The 18,707-nt window shown below is 37.7% G+C and overlaps 1 protein-coding gene across 1 annotated transcript in view; it reads right to left on the bottom strand.

Annotated features, from left to right (window-relative positions):
• LOC132494205 (uncharacterized) overlaps nucleotides 1–9,632 on the bottom strand; it is a 35,434-nt gene extending 25,802 nt beyond the window's left edge. Inside the window, exon 1 of the mRNA XM_060105219.1 lies at nucleotides 9,301–9,632. Coding sequence (XP_059961202.1) covers nucleotides 9,301–9,632 — 332 coding nt within the window. The remainder of the gene's footprint in view (nucleotides 1–9,300) is intronic.
• Between the last annotated feature and the right edge of the window lie 9,075 nt (nucleotides 9,633–18,707).

Here is an 18,707-nt window from a genome sequence, read left to right as displayed (position 1 = left end):
GCTAAGTGAAATAAGACAAAGACAAATAGTGCATGATGTCACTTATATGCGGACTCTAAAAAAATAATGAAATAAATCAACTCTTCCCTCCCTGGACATTTTCCTCAGCAGAATCTAGCAGCCTCTATTATGAGTCTTATCTTTTTTTTAATTGTTTGTACCAGATCACAACCCGAGGGAACCTATGTATTTACCGATGTGTATCTACATTATAGTTTACCGTTGTTCTTTTTCTTTGTAATTCATTCCTTCCACTTCTGGCATCAGAACCTCATTTTTACTTTGGAGAAGTCTTCGTGATTCAGGTAGGCTGTGTGTCTCCTCCCTAGGCTGTGTGACTTGCGGCTGGCTAGACACAGTGTTTCACATATACTCTATATGTCTTAAGTACCTACTTCTCTGTTTTCCATCATTTTCCCTCCAAATTTTTGTGTAGTTATTTTTTTTTTTTTTTTTTTTCTTTTTGCGGTATGTGGGCCTCTCACTGTTGTGGCCTCTCCCGTTGCGGAGCACAGGCTCCGGATGCGCAGGCCCAGCGGCCATGGCTCACGGGCCCAGCCGCTCCGCGGCATATGGGATCCTCCCAGACCGGGGCACGAACCCGTATCCCCTGCATCGGCAGGCGGACTCTTAACCACTTGCGCCACCAGGGAGGCCCTGTGTAGTTATTTTTTAATTGACATTTGTATTCCTTTCTTTTGTTTGACTAAGGTACTCTTCAACCAATCTTCTGAGTGCTTAATTTCAACTTTTTTAATTCTAGAAGTTTCTTTTGGTTGCATTTCAGATAATTTTTGCTTAAATTGTACATGTTGTCCTTTTTTTAATACATTAATCATAATTTTAAATAATAGTTTCATTGAGATATAATTTACTTTCCATATTATTTAAAGTGTACAATTTAATGTGTTATGCATCTACCACCACAATCAATTTTAGAACTTTCATCCACCCCCCAAAAGAAAAAGAATCTATTATAGGTCACTCACTCCCCCATTTCTCCAAACCCTAGGCAGCCACTAATATACTTTGTCTCTACAGATTTGTCTAGACTGGACATTGCATACAAATGGAATCATACAATTACTTAGCATGTTTTCAAGGTTCATCCATGTTGTAGCATGCATCAGTACTTGATGTCTTTTTATGGCTGAATAATATTCCATGGTGTGGATATTACTATGTTTCATTTATCCATTCACAGTAAATGGCCATTTGGGTTATTTCCACTTTGGGGCTCTTATGAATAATAATGCTGCTGTGGTTGGATTTATGTGCAAGTTTTGTATGCAGGTCTAGATTTGTTTTTTAAATTAACAGACTATTTAGGAGAAGTTTCTGGTTTACAGAAAAATTAAGCAGAAAGGACAGAGTTCTCCTACCTCCTTACCTCTCTAGCCAGTTTCCCCTATTATTAACATCTTACATTAGCGTAAGACATTTGTTATAGTTAATGAACCAATATTGATACATTATTACTAACTAATGTCCATGGTTTACTTTAGACTTCACTCTTTGTTTTGTACATTATATGATTTTTGACAAATGTGCAATAACCTGTATCCACCATTACAAAACCATACACAGGAATTTCTTTGCCTTTACAATTCCATGCTTCACCCATCCTTTTCTCCCTCCCCACAACCTCTGGCAACCACTGATCTTTTGACTGTCTCCACACTTTTGCCTTTTCCTAAATTTCATATAGCTGCAATCATATAATATGCATATAGCCTTTGCAGATTGGCTTTTTTTCACTTAGCAATATGCATTTAAGCTTCTTCCATGTCTTTTCATGGCTTCATAGCCTTTTCTCTTTATTGCTCAATGCTATTCTTTTGTACCGATATACCATAGTTTGTTTATCCATTCACCTATTGAAAAACATCTTGGTTGATTTCAAGTTTTGGCAATTATGAAAGAAACTGTTATAAACATCCATGTGCAGGTTTTTATGCAGACATAACTTTTCAGTTCCTATGGGTAAATACCAAAGAGCATGATTACTAGATCACTGTATGGTAAAAGTATGTTTCGTTTTGTAAGAAACTGCCAAGTATCCTGCTAGCAACAAATGAGAATTTCAGTTGTTCTGCATAGTCAACAACTTTGGTATTTCATTATTTGAATTTTAGCCATTTGAATAGGTGTGTAGTGGTATCTCGTTATTGTTCTAATTTTAAATTCCCTGATGACATGGAATGTGTAGCATCTTTTCATATGCTTATTTGCCATGTGTCTGTTTTGTTTTGTTTTTTAACCAACGCCTACTAACTCTTGTCCTCCTGTGTCTATTTATATTGTCTTTTTTCTTTCTTTCTTTCGAGCTTTTGATCATTTAGTCTTTTTCCTGGTATGTCCAATTATTTTGTATATTAAAATTGGGCTTAACTTATTTTAGGAAACTGTAAAGATACCTCCATATTCTGGATGTTGTTATTGTTCTCTTGAAAAGATTTCCTTTTGCCCATGGCAGACAGTTACTATAGGGACTGGAAACCTTAGTCCATTCTCAGTTTGAGCTCATTCAAAGCTGTTTTTCAGTCTGTGTGAAGGGTGCTCTATTTCTGTCTTGTCCTTCCTCTACGGGTGTTGCCCTCTGGGATTACCATGTGAAAGTCTGGATTCTCCCTATTCCCAACTACCCTTGTATTTGTTAGGCTTTAAATGTAATGGTTCCCCCAGCCCTCTGAGACTAAGGATACGTGTAGCTTGTCATTCCATTAGTTGTTGCTTTTAGCTTGAGCTCTTGCCGTTTGGCTTCTCTGGTTACGGTCTTTTGAACTCCTTGGCTTTTCAGCTCCTAGGCTGTATGAGTTGAATCAGCAAATGCCCAAGGAGAAAAGCTGCACCAAATGTCAAGCTTGTGTCTGTGTTTCCCTTCTCTCCAGAACTTGGCCCACATGTCTTGGTGTCTCTCTAACATTCAGATGCTGGCGGACAGATGTTTTCTTACTGTATCCAGGTTTTCTAAAATTTCTTTAGACTTCACCTGATCTTATGTTATTATTGAAGTATCATCTCAATTATCCCTAGGAAGAAAATGTACAATTTTATGTTTTTTTAATTTTCTATCTTACCTCAGTTTCTGTAGAGACCTTTTACCTGATTGTTCAGTCTAGTTCCTGTGTTACCAATGAGTTGGAGATAGGTGGAGTCTAAGAATATTGGGGGAAAAATCACTGATGAATGATATGGCTAGTTCTTTTTGTTTTTCCTCTCCTTATCTACTCTGGCAGCCTACATTTGTCCTTCTTGATTGGACCCAGTTGCCCAAATAAGCAACGCACTCTGGCAAAGACCTGACTTTACTCTCATAAATGTCTGCATGTTAGGATAAGCTAGATGATGAACACCATGCCAAAGTTCTTTCTGTGACCAGTCAGAATGGCCATCATCAAAAAATCTACAAACAATAAATGCTGGGGAGCGTGTGGAGAAAAGGGAACCCTCTTGCACTGTTGGTGGGAATGTACATTGATACAGCCACTATTGAGTACAGTATGGAGGTTCCCTAAAAAACTAAAAATAGAACTACTGTATGACCCAGCAATCCCACTACTGGGCATATACCCTAATAAAACCATAATTCAAAAAGAGATATGTACCACCATGTCCATTGTGGCAGTATTTACAATCGCCAGGACATGGAAACAACCTCAGTGTCCATCGACAGATGAATGATAAAGAAGATGTGGCACATATATACAGTAGAATCTTACTCAGCCATAAAAAGAAATGCAATTGAGTTATTTGCAGTGAGGTGGATGGACCTAGAGACTGTCATACAGAATGAAGTAAGTCAGAAAGAGAAAAGCAAATACCGTATGCTAACACAGATATATGGTATCTGAAAAAAAAAATTCTTCTGAAGAACCTAGGGGCAGGACAGGAATAAAGATGCAGACGTAGAGAATGGACTTGAGGACACGGGGAGGGGGAAGGGTAAGCTGGGATGAAGTGACAGAGTGGCTTGGACATATATACACTCCCAAATGTAAAATACAAACTAGTGGGAAGCAGCCACATAGCACAGGGAGATCAGCTCAGTGCTTTGTGACCACCTAGAGGGGTGGGGTAGGGAGGGTGGGAGGGAGACACAAGAGGGAGGAGATATGGGGATATATGTATATGTATAGCTGATTCACTTTGTTATAAAGAAGAAACTAACACAGCATTGTAAAGCAATTATACTCCAATAAAGATGTTAAAAAAACAAAAAGTTAGAGAGTAAAAAAATTCAAAAGAATTAGCCACACTCCTCCAACAGATTCTCTAACATTTAGCAGAACAGAATTCACACTGAATCTGGTTTATGAGTAAAAGACAAGTCAACTTTAAAGTGGATCAGAGATGACAACATTTCTTTTCCATGTGCCTGCTTTGGAGCCATATTTATGCTGACCACTCAAGAGCTTCCTCTTGAGTATTCTGTGATATATTAGAACCAGGAATAAGGGGTGTTAGTGCTGCAAGGGTCAGCCAGTGGTCTGCGATTTAATTCACATATCCTTTCTGCACCAGACTCTTTAAGGTCATTGAGTTAGCCTAAGAATTTTGAAGCTGTAGAATTCAAGACAGTACATTACAATAGGCCAATATTACTATTCTCCTGCTCTGACATTCTCCACTAATGGACAGATGAAGGAGAAGGAAGGGCAGTCACCAGTAAGTGAGAGTAAATGAAACTGGAATATTGTAATTCAGTATCATTTGAGTGACTGAATTGGCTGGCAGAGTGTTCTCCAGTTAAGGGTGAGGGAAGATTAATTCTGCACATGACACCACTACTGTATTTATACAAGTCTACTGGGACAGTTGTTTGCCTTGAATTGTTTTCTTCATTCATTTCAGTCAGAGACTTGTGTTGACTGATTTTCCTTTTTGATGTATGAAATAACTGTTTGACTGAATTTACCATTTAATATACACTAATGCACTGTAAAAATGATACATTAGTCAAATTGGATTGGCAGGTATGAAAATGTTTACCCCAGAACTAGACAGAAATATAATATTGCCTTCTACAGAAATTAAGTCATATGCCCTGGATTTTGGGGAAATGTTCCAATTTTAACTATTTTGCCACGTTTCAAAAATGTAGGGTCACTGATCCCATAGTAAAAATAAGATCTGTGAAGTCCAGAAAAACATAGCTTTGTGTGACTCTGACAATCACATAACACAAGAGAAAAAACTATTATGATAAATTTTACTGAGTTTCATACTTATCAAGAGGTGTTTCTATGTTAAACTTTTGAGTCTTATTCTAAAAGTTCTTTAGGAACAAACACTTCAAATATATTCATAGAAAACCCTCTTTATTTATAATTCCATTCTTCCAATGTTATAGTTACTATGACAGACCATTTCTCCACGACACATCCCATGATTCTCTGCACCTATCAAACATTTGGAAATTGGTGGCATGAGCAGGAAAGTGAAGCAGTTTTTGAGATTATTGAATAATGCTGATTTTATAAAGACTGCTTTCTTCCATACTTGACAAACTTATGATGGTACCGACGGTTGGATACTACTCTTAGAGATGAAATAGGTCTTAACGAATCTTCCGTATTCCATTCACCAATCTGTGTTCTTGTTGAAAGCAAAGTTAATTCCTTTCAAAATTAACATATTAGCTTAATAATAATTTTTAATCTTAAAATAATCTATCTGTGAGAATGGGAAGTTTGGGTAGGAAAAAGTGACAGAAGATGGGACAAAAAGAATTCATAGAAAGACAAAACAGAATTGTTAAAATGGTGGGTATGAACTTCTGTTTCCAACTATATCCATTTACCTTAGGCCAGATAAATCATAAGCAACATTGGACTGTGAGCATTAGAAAGCTACTGAGGTAGCCATTACCTAGAAAAGTAAAATAGAGAAAGAAACTCACTGAAGTGAGAACAATATTCTGCACATGCTTTTCTAGCCCAGTCATTTAGAAACTACTGATGAAGAGCAAAAGTCTGAGAAACCAAATGTGGCTCCTAAGAGGTAGAAAAGCCAGTAGATCTTAGGACAATGTCATAGGACTAAGGAAACCAGAGTTGGAATTGAGAAATAACAAGGCAGCTAGAATTTTAAGGACCAAAATCACAAAGAGAGTAAAGATTCAGTGAACGGAGCTGGATTCAGCAACAGTGTTCCCTTGCAGTATTTTCCATGCATAATAGGTAGACAAGGCAAGATGCTAAGAAGTCAAACAAAAGCTAACTGAAGTCAAAGCAAAGACTTAGTTGGCTCAAAATGCTGAAGAGACAAAATTGGGGTTCAGAACCTATGAAAGATTGGTGGCCCAATGGAAAGCTAATGATATGAATTAGGACATTGAAAGTCTCTACATATGTGTGTGTGTGTATGTGTGTCTGTGTTTGTGTTTGTGTGTGTGTCTGTGTGTTAGGAAGGTTGATGCAACATCTACACTGAACCTTATAAAGAAGGAAAATGAGTATGAAGTTGGTCCAGTGACTGAGGTGATCTTCCCCTCTGCTCCCTACCTAAGAATAGGAAATTCTCTCCTCAAGAAAATACAGTTGACCCGTGAACAAGGTAGGGGTTAGAGACGCTGACTCCCTGTACAGTCAAAAATCCACATATAACTTTATGGTCGGCCCTTCTTATTTGTGGTTCCGAATGTGAGGATTCAGCCAACCACAGATCATGTAGTACTGTATTACTTATTGAAAAAAAATCCATATATAAGTGGACCTGTGCAGTTCAAATCCAGGTTGTTCAAAGGGCAACTGTAATGTCATTCAGATTCTCTACGACTTGTCATATCCCAAGTCTGGTATTCACTGAAGAACCACCAAGACTACCAAGAAAAGGAGAATTAGAATAAAAAACAAAACAGAATCAGAATTATAGATGACCTAAACATTAAAGTTCATACATATTTTGGTAAATATTATCAAGTTCAAGAAAATAGATGACAAGGTGGACAACTTAACTTGACAACTAGAAACTATAAACTGATTGAAGTTGAACTGATGGAATTAAAAATTATATGAAATTTAAAACTCGGTAGTGGATTGGACACAGGTAAAGAGAGGTAAGTGAACTGAAGATAGAATAGTAACAATATTAAGACTAAAGCATGGGAAACGAAAAGAATAAAAAGTACACAAAAGCGCATTTGAGACATATGGGCCACAGTAAACATTTTTATCATGTGTGTAAACTGGAGTCCAAAGAAAAAAAGGAGAGAGAGATTGGGATGAAAACAATATTTCAGAAATATTAATAGCTGAGAGTTCTCTAAAACTAAAAAGAATATATGGAGCCATAAATTCAGTAAGCACTAAAAAATGCAACAAGAACAAATACAAAGAAAACCACACCTAAGATCACCACAGTACAATTCATGAATAGTAAAGAAAATCATGACATCTTAAAAGAAGCCTGAGGAAAAAGAGAGAGATTACTTTCAAAGGAATAATAGGATTAAGATTACAGCTTTCTTCTCAATGAAACTGACTGGATACTAGAAAATAATGGAATAACATTTTTAAGTGCTAAAGAAAAGAACTGCCCATTGGGAATTCTAGAGGCAGAGAAAATGTTGTTTGGAAGGAAAGATGAAATAAGGAAATTTGCAGACAAACAAAATTTAGAAAATATGTTCTCATCAGAACTGACTGAATTAAATTATAAAGGGATACCCGCAGGCAGAAGGAAGATTATCACAGATGAAAATAAGGACTTTATAAAGAATTATGTATAACAGAAAGGATAAATAAGTGGATAAACCTAAATAAAATCTAACTGCACAAAAGAGTAATAAAAGTATATCAAAAATTAGAATGCATTAAAACAAATGGAAGAGGAAAAGTAGTAAAAGAAATTTAAGATCTCAGCATTGCTTGAGAAGCAGTAAAAGAGCTAATAAGTCATGGTACATGTGTAACTGCTACTTATGTAAAAATAACAAGCTAATACAAGGGAAAATGGAATTTGAAGAAATCTAAAAGGAAGAAAGAAGAGCAGAAGGAACATAACAAGGTGAGACAAATAGTAAACGAGGAGTAAACGGTCTATAGAAAATACATTAACTGTAAATACTCAAATTGAAGGACAAGGATTATTGAAACAAAAAACCTAATTCTATGCCACCTACAAGAGACAAGAGTCAGATTGAAAATTAAAGGATTCAAAAATGATGTCATAACAACAATAAGTAAAATTGAAGATTTTTTAATGTTAACATAGATTTGAAAGCAAAAAGTATCACTGGTGATAAGGCAGGATAATAAAACCCACTGTTACTTTACAAGCAATATATTATAAATCTACACTTCAATGAAATAGATGAAAGGAAATTCTAAAAAACTAAGTAGAAATAGAAAAATCTAAATTACCTAGATCACTAACATAGAACCACAGCAACAAATCAGCAGATTAGAGAAGATCTGAATAACATCATTAATAACTTTGGTCTAAGTTTACATAAAACACTGCACCAACAATGATGGAATATATACATTATGCCGAAATTTTTAGGTGCACATGGCACATTTACAAAATTGACTATATTCCGGTTATAAAACAAGACTCTGAATAAGCAAGAAATTTAAAAATATATAACCAATATTTTACCAAATAGTTGGATATTAAAAACATACTTCTGATCATTACGTAGGTCAAAGATAAAGTCACAATGGGAATTAGAATTTTATTAATTGAATGATAATGAAAATATGCCATAACAAAACCTGTGGGTTGCAAATAAAGCTGTGGTCACAGATAAGTTTATGTATTCAAATTATATTCTCTAAATGTAAAAGGGACAGGAATAAAGCAACTAGAAGATAACCTATCACCCTGAGGTAGGCAGCTCCTGGACTGTACCTGGTGGGGAAGGCAGGGCAGAACTTCAGGAGGCCAGCTGAGAGCACGGTGAACGCCACGTCAGGAGCAGTCTCCAAGAAAGAGCACTTGATGTACAAAGGGATGACTAAAATATATTTAAGAGCTAGCACCTGACTCCTCTTAAGGATGACTTAACATTGCTGGGGAAAAAATAAGAAGTGCTCGGTGCAGAAGGTGAATAGCTTTATAATTCCCAGGAGAATCTTGGTACCAGGACCACACAATGAAGAACTTGGAGTCCCTGTGGCTAATCCAGCAGAGAGAAAAGGAGAAACAGAGATGTGAGAGAAACTAAAGGGAACTCTTGGTGCAATTTGGTGCTGCTGCAGGCCCAGGTCCAGGTATGTGCTCTCTAGCTCCCCATCTTAAATAAAGCCACCATGTTCCTTAGTCTTTCAGGTACTTAGAATTTCTCTTTAGAACCTGAAAATGGGGTCAGGTTTCCTATCTGCATTGCTACAGTCCAAAATAGAGGCAGGATGGTTGAAATAGTTCTCTATCTGGCAGAGGAGGCCTTGAAGCTGTGAGCCACTCACTGCAAACCAGCAGGACATGAAGGATTCTTGAGCAGATCTGAAGCTACTGGGAGGCCTTTCAGGAGTTAAATCCCATAGTAAATACTGTACCTTCATTGGCCCCTTCTCCCTCTCTGTCCAGTCTTCCTCCACTCCCAAGGGGCCCAAAGGGGTTAAATGAGCACTATTTGACTTGTACTTGGTGGTCCCAGAACTTGACTTGGGCCTGGAGACTTCCATGAAAAGTCTACCTTCCACCTACTGGCTTGGGTTTCTTGGTCTCTGTGCTCCAGGCTAATCCCTTCAATCTGCTTTTTCCATTTCTGCCAATAATCCCCCTCTCCAGACCTTCCTAATGCTCTTCTGGGGCGGGAGGAGACTTACTGAGGGCAATGTTTATTTCTAGAGGGAGAGGTGACCACATGACTTCACAGTGGTCGTCCCCTTGATTCCTCAGTTTCTGTCTAGATTAGTCGTGGGTGTCTGTGCATCCCAGCCTCACCCCAGGAGGCTGTAGAACACTGTCCTTATCTCAGCCCTGAGCCGCTCTCTATCCTCCTTCCCTCTCTCTCCTTACCCTTCTTTACCCACAGACTCGCAGGCTTTCTGGACCTCTGAGGAAGATAAGCGCTTCACAGAACCTCTGCTACAGAACAAAACATACTGAAACAAAGCTATTGAAACAATAGAAAAAGAATACATGAGGATTGTTTCTCCTGAGCGTTCAATTACCTAGGGGGCCTTTAGCAAACTTTGATTGATAAATCTAACCTTTCTTTCCTTGGCAATAGTTGATCACACTGTGAGGAAAACAAGTTAGAGAATGGAAAAATAATATTTGGATTTCAAGGAAATAATAAAGATTCAGGGACTATCTTTGACTTTTGCAAGGTGAGAAGAGAGTTTACATTTTGATTATTGATGGCAGGAATCCCTTTTAAAACAGGGCCAGTCTGCATGATGCATTTAAAAATCAACCTTTTCAAATATAGCCATAGCCCCCACAAGATCTCTTGATTTCTCTGGGGTCAGATAAACCATCACATTTCACAGTGGTGCCCTGTATATGAAAGTGATAAACATAATCTGGAAGCATGGCAGTGGCTAAAAATATGGAGCTGGCAGCCACACGTTGAAATGATTTTTTGCTTTTAATTCATTGCATAAAATGCTAATGTCCAAATTCAGGCAGGTAGATCTTACCTAACATCAAGAGCTTCAACCCTGCTAACAGCTAAGTATGCACTTTTAAACCCTACTTTGACTGCTCCAGAAACTTACTGGGTTTCTTTAATGCCTCTGTTACTATTTCCTTTGTGGCATTTTGTTTTTCTTTAAAAACATAGCTGTGTGACCTTGGGGAAGTTAGATTATTTCCTTGAGACTTGGTTGCCTTCTCTGTGACTGTCTGGGTATAATTTTAGTATTGCTCAATAGAATTTTTGGTGATAATGAAAATATTCTATATCTGTACTATGCAAAGCAGTATTCAATAGCTACATGGAGCTAATAAACATCTTTGAAATATGGCAAATGCAACTGAGGAACTGAATTTTTAATCTTATTTTTAAATTTGTTTACATATAAATAATGCCACATAGCTAGCATCTGTTGACAGTACAGATCTACATAATATTTGAAGGACACTCTCCACTCAAAAACTCTACCATTCATTAACTCAATCTAAATATTTTTGCCCTCTGACAAACAGAAAATAATTTATGCTTCCCTTGAAATTATCTGTCAAGACCTTTATCAGTTTGGGGACATTATATTCTTAAAATTGACTTTGCTTTATGAAACTTTAATAATGTTGGAGTTCCCTGCCCTTGCTATCACCTTTGTGATGATGGGAAATATTGTGGATGATCAAGGACCATTTCAAGAGATCATGGAGAGAAACCTCCTTCTGGATTTAATTTCATTATGATGATGTCAAAATGCTTAATTACTTAAAATAAAACCCATACCGTTTTTATGCTGTTATATTCTACATGTAGCTGGAAAAATGTTAAAAATATTTTTAAAGAACTGCACATCTATTTTTGAAGCTGATTTGGCTGTTCAAGGCTTGCTAGCACTTTATCCATCTCAGTACTATTTCACTTAGCAAACAAATGCAGTTGTCATAATTGCTGCACATGTGTCTGTGTTCCCTTCTAGGTTATATGTTTTTGAAGTTAGAAACTATATTTATATCACAGCCCCTATGTATAGCACAATATCCATTGCTAATTCAGATTGTGTTTTAAGATATGAGACAAAATTTAAGACTTTTATTATAGTCATAAACATCTAGCAAACCAACCAGAAAATAAAAGCTAATTTTCAATTGGTTGGCCAAGAACAAAAAAGAGAGGAATACCTAGTGCAAAACCATATCTCTAATAACTACTGTTGGATTTAGAGCATGCAGATGCTAAACTTCTTCTTCTTCTTTTTTTTTTTTTTAAAGGCACGCTGTGGTTGGATTTTTTTTTTTAATTTATTTATTTATTTTTGGCTGTGTTGGGTCTTCGTTTCAGTGTGAGGGCTTTCTCTAGTTGTGGCAAGTGGGGGCCCCTCTTCATCGCGGTGCGCGGGCCTCTCACTGTCGCGGCCTCTCTTGTTACGGAGCACAGGCTCCGGACGCGCAGGCTCAGTAGTTGTGGCTCATGGGCCCAGTTGCTCCGTGGCATGTGGGATCTTCCCAGACCAGGGCTCGAACCCGTGTCCCCTGCATTGGCAGGCAGATTCTCAACCACTGCGCCACCAGGGAAGCCCTAAACTTCTTTTAAAATATCTTCTTATCAAAGATTTGAGGTTGGACCTGAAAAAATTATATCAAAAGTGAAAATAATCATGTGGTCTGACCAGCCTGGATCACACAAAGTAAGTGTATACTATATATAAAGTAGATAAACTACAAGGTCCTACTGTATAGCACAGGCAACTATATTCAATGCCTTGTAATAACCTATAATGGAAAAGGATCTGAAAAAGAAATATATATATCTGAATCACTTGGCTGTACACCTGAAACACAACATTGTCAATCAACTATACTTCAAGTAAACAAAACAAAACAAAACAAAACAAAGTAAGTGGAAAGGGAAGTATAGTTTTATAAATTCACCTCTGATATCCAATGGACCAACTTAAAGACAACAGAAACTACAAGTTTCTAGGAGACAGGACATGGCCAGCAAACCAGGCCGTTACCCTCGGCCATACCTGCCCAAAAATATACAGACTAGCCTGCATTCATGAATACATAGGAATTCTTCATTTATCTGGCATTATTAGGCAATGAGGTATTGTATGTTAGAAGAAGTTTTTTTAAAATGACAAATTTAAGAGGAGTTATTTTAACCTTCACTCGGTAATTTTTTTCTAAAATTAAGAAATGTATCCACTGGTGTATCTAATGTTTCCGTGATAACTCAGGGTCATCAGTTCAATCAACGTTTGCATGAATAATGCAAATGGAAACAAGACAGGCATGCTTACTGAAACTGAAAATGACATATCACTGGCTGGAATAACTGATGAGAGAGCAAGAAAACAAAAATGAAAACAAACTGTGATCAAGAAACGATCAGTCAAGTTCTGACTTTCTGTACTTACTTTCAAAAAGAGATAACACAAATCCCAGCGAGAGACTCCAGCAGCCTTAGCTGTCTTTCTCCTCTGTTTCCACCTTCCTTTCCTTTTCCTTCTACCCTAGATTGTTCCAGGAAATGTTTATAGCTGCTTCCAAGACAAATTCTAATACTTTCTCTCACACAAACTTCACAATATTTCCATGGGATAAGTAGTGTGGAGGTAAAAGACAATTCATCACAGGGACATCTCCTATGAAAATAAAATTAGAAACTAGCTTCTAAACATGCAGAGAGAAGGGCGTGGTGTCAGGCACGAATTTCCTTGAGAATTCCTCTCCATTTCTAATAGACCTTCTTATTTACCAAGATCCCTTTTTATTGGTGTCCTATTCCAGACTGTTCCACTCTGCCCATCCTCATCCTGTAAAATACATTCACACTCTTTTGTGACCCTACTTATTTGCCCATTAAATAATCAATCATAGAACTGTCAGAATTAAATATAGAGTGAAATTAAAATACTGGAGTCACTTGGAGGGTTTAAGCAACTCCACCAGAAAATACTGGGCATGGATTTAAAGAGGCTGTGTGGGACTTGCTCTTGTCCAAGTTCTTTCTCAAGAAGTATCTGAAATAAGCCTAAATTCAGAGTTAATCAGATTGGCCTGCTTTCTCAGGTGGACTGGAATTCACTGCTCTTTCCCCTCAACTCCCTGATGTCAGTGGCACTTTCCGGAGATGAGGTGGACTTCTCTGCCTACTGCAGAAGCTCAGTTCCCCCCGGACCCACTCCCTGTCTGAATCCCACACTTGAGGCCAGATGCCAGCCTTCCCAGAACAGTCATGGTCTCATTTCAGTTTTTGACCTGCTCAGATTGAGTCCCTGTAGACTCTTTCTCAGCTTGAAACCTGATCTTCAACCCCTTTCCCTGACCTCGATGGTTACCTTCCTACATTAGGCCTCAGGTGCTTTAGCTATAAAATGATATAGTTGCCCTTAATTCTAAAGTCTTCTTCCTAAAGCTCTACAATGTGCTGGCTCCTTGAAAATGTTTCTCTTTGCTGGTTTTAATTTTGTAGAGAATTAAAACCACAGCTACTCTAAAAGACAGTAAGTTACACTGGATAAGGAAAGTGTGCTTTTGTAGTTAGATTAACAGGGATGGAAGATGACTTAGTATGTTTTAAGATACTCATGATCCATTCTCGTGAGAGTCAGGGGAAGAAGGGCAAGAGAGTTAATAAAATACCAAACAATTGTGACAAATTAAGTTCACAAAGATGTAGCTGATTAGTTACTACTTGAATAAGCCACACATATCCAATTCAAGTTTTCCTTTATTTTTCTAAGAAGGGATCCCAGTGAACTGAGTCCCATGTTCAGGAACTCCACGTTCAATGGTTTAGTCTTTAAAAACTGTTCTGTTGCTGGAAGGTGAAATATTGCCCATCAGTCCTAATTGATGTTTAGCTATCACGCACATTTGAAATAAATTTATTACTTTGCCTGATCTCAGCGTACTACATTCCAAAGGGGCAAAGAGCACACAAAAATTTATGGAGTCTCCATCTTCTACAATAAAGTGTGCCATAAATTACATATTATTTGGCCATGAAATTCACAAGCCATAGAAACCACACCATTAGCAATGTATACAGTGGTAAACAGCAGGTAATGATAATGATATAAAACAAAATAGACTGTGTATGTTGGCACTGCTGCCAATAAAGCAATCATTAAATACATTCATATGCATCTACGCTAGGTAAGCTCTTTGAGGGCAATTGCTATGAATTCTACATACCTGTCAGGATATTATATATAGCCCAGTTTCTATGGCCCTTATTCAGAGACGCTGAGAAAGGGTTACTGTGGGTAAATTCAGACCTTTTCTCAATATAGAATTTGGTCAACATGCATTCTGAACAGCAAAATTTCACACTGCTTTCAATTTTCCTACAGTAATTGCCACCTCAACAAATGCAGGATTAAGTAGAATGGATTATAAGAAGTTAGAAAGGAAAGATGGAAGAAAAGAAGGAAGATAGAAAAAAGGTGGGTATGGAGTACTTCAACATTTACATAAAGAGTGGACCTAAAACTAATCTGAGGTTACCCTAAACTATTAGCATATGCTATAGAAACTTAAATGAAAAAATAAAAAAAACCCAGCAAGGGAAACTCAAAGATTCTTTGTTTTTTTCGCTCTATTGCATATACACGTCCAACTTAAACAATCTATATGCTCATGTGCAATAAGAGAGCATTGTTTTGCAAGGCTATTTGGGTTCTATCAGCATGTAAAGGTCGGACAACTCAACTTTAGCAGAGCTAGCCTTCAGGTGAATAACTGCTTCTTTCAGATTGTGAGCATCTGAATTTTCCGGAAATATTTCCCAAAAACTGAAAACTAAAAGAGTCCTAGGACAGCGTCCTTTAGAAGTTTTATAGTATCAGAGTTATTGGAGGAAGAGTATCTTTGTCGATTATCAACACGATGATTCCAAGCAGGTCAATTTATGCTGAGAATATTATATAACAGAACCCACTTCACCTCCATTATACTGACAATGGTCTTCCTTACTTCAACCTTGTGCTTCTTAGTAAAGTTGAAAATACTAAGCCAAGAACAGACAGTGACAATGCCAGAGACTCAGATGTACCTATAGGTGCCTTCAGACAACATCGCCACCCAGGCTAAAGTCCTGGTTTAAAACATCCCAACATGAATGACTCTCAAAAACCGTATGCGGAGCAAGTGAAGCCAGATCAAAAGGGCACCTACTGGGGCTTCCCTGGTGGCGCAGTGGTTGAGAGTCCGCCTGCCGATGCAGGGGACACGGGTTTGTGCCCTAGTCCGGGAGGATCCCACATGCCGCGGAGCGGCTGGGCCCATGAGCCACAGCCGCTGAGCCTGCGCGTCCGGAGCCTGTGCTCCACAATGGGAGAGGCCACAACAGTGAGAGGCCCGCGTACCACAAAAAAAAAAAAAAAAAAGGGCACCTACTGTATTATTCAACTTACATGAAATTCTAAACTGGACAAAATTCATCTCTAATGATAAAAAACAGATCTGTGGTTGCCTTGGGTTGGGAGATGGGGATACTTTTGCAAAAGCCTAGGAGGAAACTTTCTAGGGTTTTAGAATTGTTATTGATCTTTATGGGGGTGGTAGTTATACAAATGTATACATTAATTAAAAGTCACTGAACCGTTGACTAAAAATGTCTGCATTTTATTGTATGTAAATGATACCTTAATAAGGTTGATTACAAAATGAACCAAAACCAAAACAAAGCAGAAGAAAAACTTCTCAAGACCTCAAAGGAAATACACTGTTTTCTTCCAGGGTACCAGATTGGAAATGAGGCATTGGTCTGTTCTACCTCAGATTATCCCTAGGGTTATCTAGTGTATTTTAAAGCACTAGAGTCCCGTATCAGAAAAACTCACCCCATGTTTTATTACTTTGATTTCTTCTCTGCCTCTTCTCCCAACATGGTGAAGTCATTTACGGAAGAAAAACCAGCTTTTTCCAACTTTGCATCATCACATATTCTTTCCAAAGCTATTATTTATGGAATAAAATTTGGCTACACTTTGTAAAAATCTAGCTTTTTGAGCCTTACAAATCTTAACAGTTAACCTATTGCCTCCATTGGAATTTGGAAAAAATATTTTGAAAATGAATAGCTGAGATTTGACATTTTTGTTTTTTGTGATTTTCTCTTCCCCTAAGTGACAAGTGAGTAGGAATGAGAAACACATACATAAAGAAAAAAAATTATCTTGCTGCCTTTGCATGGTTATAATTTATAGGAGGCCCTTTTCAACAATAATCTATTATCAGAATCAATAAAATATAATCTCCATGAAGCCCAGGCCAGGATATTTGTCTCTTTTTCAGCAGATTGCAATACAAACCACATTCATGGATTTGCTTCTTGATGATCTTTGTAATACTGTAACAGCTGACCATTTCCTCATGCCTCTTCACCTTAACTTAAACCTGGTTTTTCACTAATGACCTCACATTTCCTTCTCTATCACTTGGTTGTCGGCCTCTTTTCCAACTCCAACTCCAACTCACATTTCACTCTGGAACCAAAGGAAGACTTCCACCTTCCTGCTTTTTAGTGATACCTCAAGGTCATTACCATATTGTGATCACCCTGAAGAATAGCCAGACAATTGCTATTGCAGAGCCATCTGACAGTTTGTAGCTCTAAAAATTAACTAAGGACCACATTTGTCCAAAATATCCTAGTTTAAGATTTTGGTAATACAGCAACAGTAATTCCGAAGTCGTCTATGACAATCAGTGTGGGAAGCACCCTCCTTCAGGAAGATCCTTTGCCATACAATACTCTTTCCCTGTCAGGTAATAAGGAAGCACGGCCGTGGAAAGTAACCTCCTGTGGAAAGAAATACTTGGCTTCGAGACGGCTTGAAGTTCATACATTTTTCTTGAATTAGATTCCCCATTAATTACTTTATCCACAAAGAGGTAATTATCAGAATTCTGTAAGCAATTAAGGAGATGCTACTGCACATTCTTTCAGCTTGTTGACCTTTCTCACTTTATTTCATGTGGCTATCTGAAACATCAGTGATTTACATGTCTTTCTTTTTTTTTAAGCAGATTTCTGTGTGTGTGTGTCCCCATGATGAAAACATCATTAAAATAAGATATCATGAATAGACTCTTAAGAAACAGAGTCTACTTAAAGTCCCGGAAAATGTGAAAGCACTAACATTCATGGACAACTCTACATTCTGAAAGTTACTCCAAATTTTATTGATCTCTATTTTGTCTAGGAGTTTTTCAAATTTTCTACCATGATCATTTGTTAGTTTTATAATTACATAATAAAGGCATTAAATCATACAATCTTTTGTAATCCATTGCCATTTTAAAACTATTTGTTTCCTTGTCCTCAGCAGATATGTCATAGATTATTAGTACACAAGCAAAGACTTTCAACATAAGAGTACTTTATAGTGAGAAGAACTATACTGAGCTATCTCTATCCTAAGACAATGCACTAGGAAAGCACTAGGAATTTTTTTTTTTTTTTTTTTTTTTTTTTTGCGGTATGTGGGCCTCTCACTGTTGTGGCCTCTCCTGTTGCGGAGCACAGGCTCCCGACGCACAGGCTAAGCAGCCATGGCTCACGGGCCCAGCCGCTCCATGGCACGTGGGATCCTCCCGGACCGGGCCACGAACCCACGTCCCCTGCATCGGCAGGCGGACTCTCAACCACTGTGCCACCAGGGAAGCCCACTAGGAATTCTTAAGCACTAGGAATACAGACACGATCAAGGGGCAAGTTCCTTGCCTTCGAGTATACATAATCATTATAACAAATGCTTAAATAGCACTTAGTATATAACTCACCACAGCAGTCTTATTATACTCCTTTTTAATAGGTGAGCAGAGGAAGCCACAGGGAAGTCATAGGGTAAAGCCAGAAGTTGAACCTAGGTAGACTATAGTACACTCTCCACTGCTTTAACTACTACGTTAAAATATGTATATATAAAAGTTATATATATTTATATAACTCCAAGTATTTGAAAGTTACAAAACACTTATCTACCAAAACTCAAAAAGGAGCACACAAACTTGCATAGAAAATAAACATGTAAAAGTTCATGAATAAACCACAATATAACCTGCTCCACATAATATACTGACTGCAGTGTCCTGGGTCTCTCCCATCCTTAGGT

The sequence above is a fragment of the Mesoplodon densirostris genome, chromosome 7 (assembly GCF_025265405.1).
Source record: "Mesoplodon densirostris isolate mMesDen1 chromosome 7, mMesDen1 primary haplotype, whole genome shotgun sequence".
Taxonomy (NCBI): domain Eukaryota; kingdom Metazoa; phylum Chordata; class Mammalia; order Artiodactyla; family Ziphiidae; genus Mesoplodon; species Mesoplodon densirostris.
This window is presented reverse-complemented; position numbering and strand designations above follow the sequence as displayed.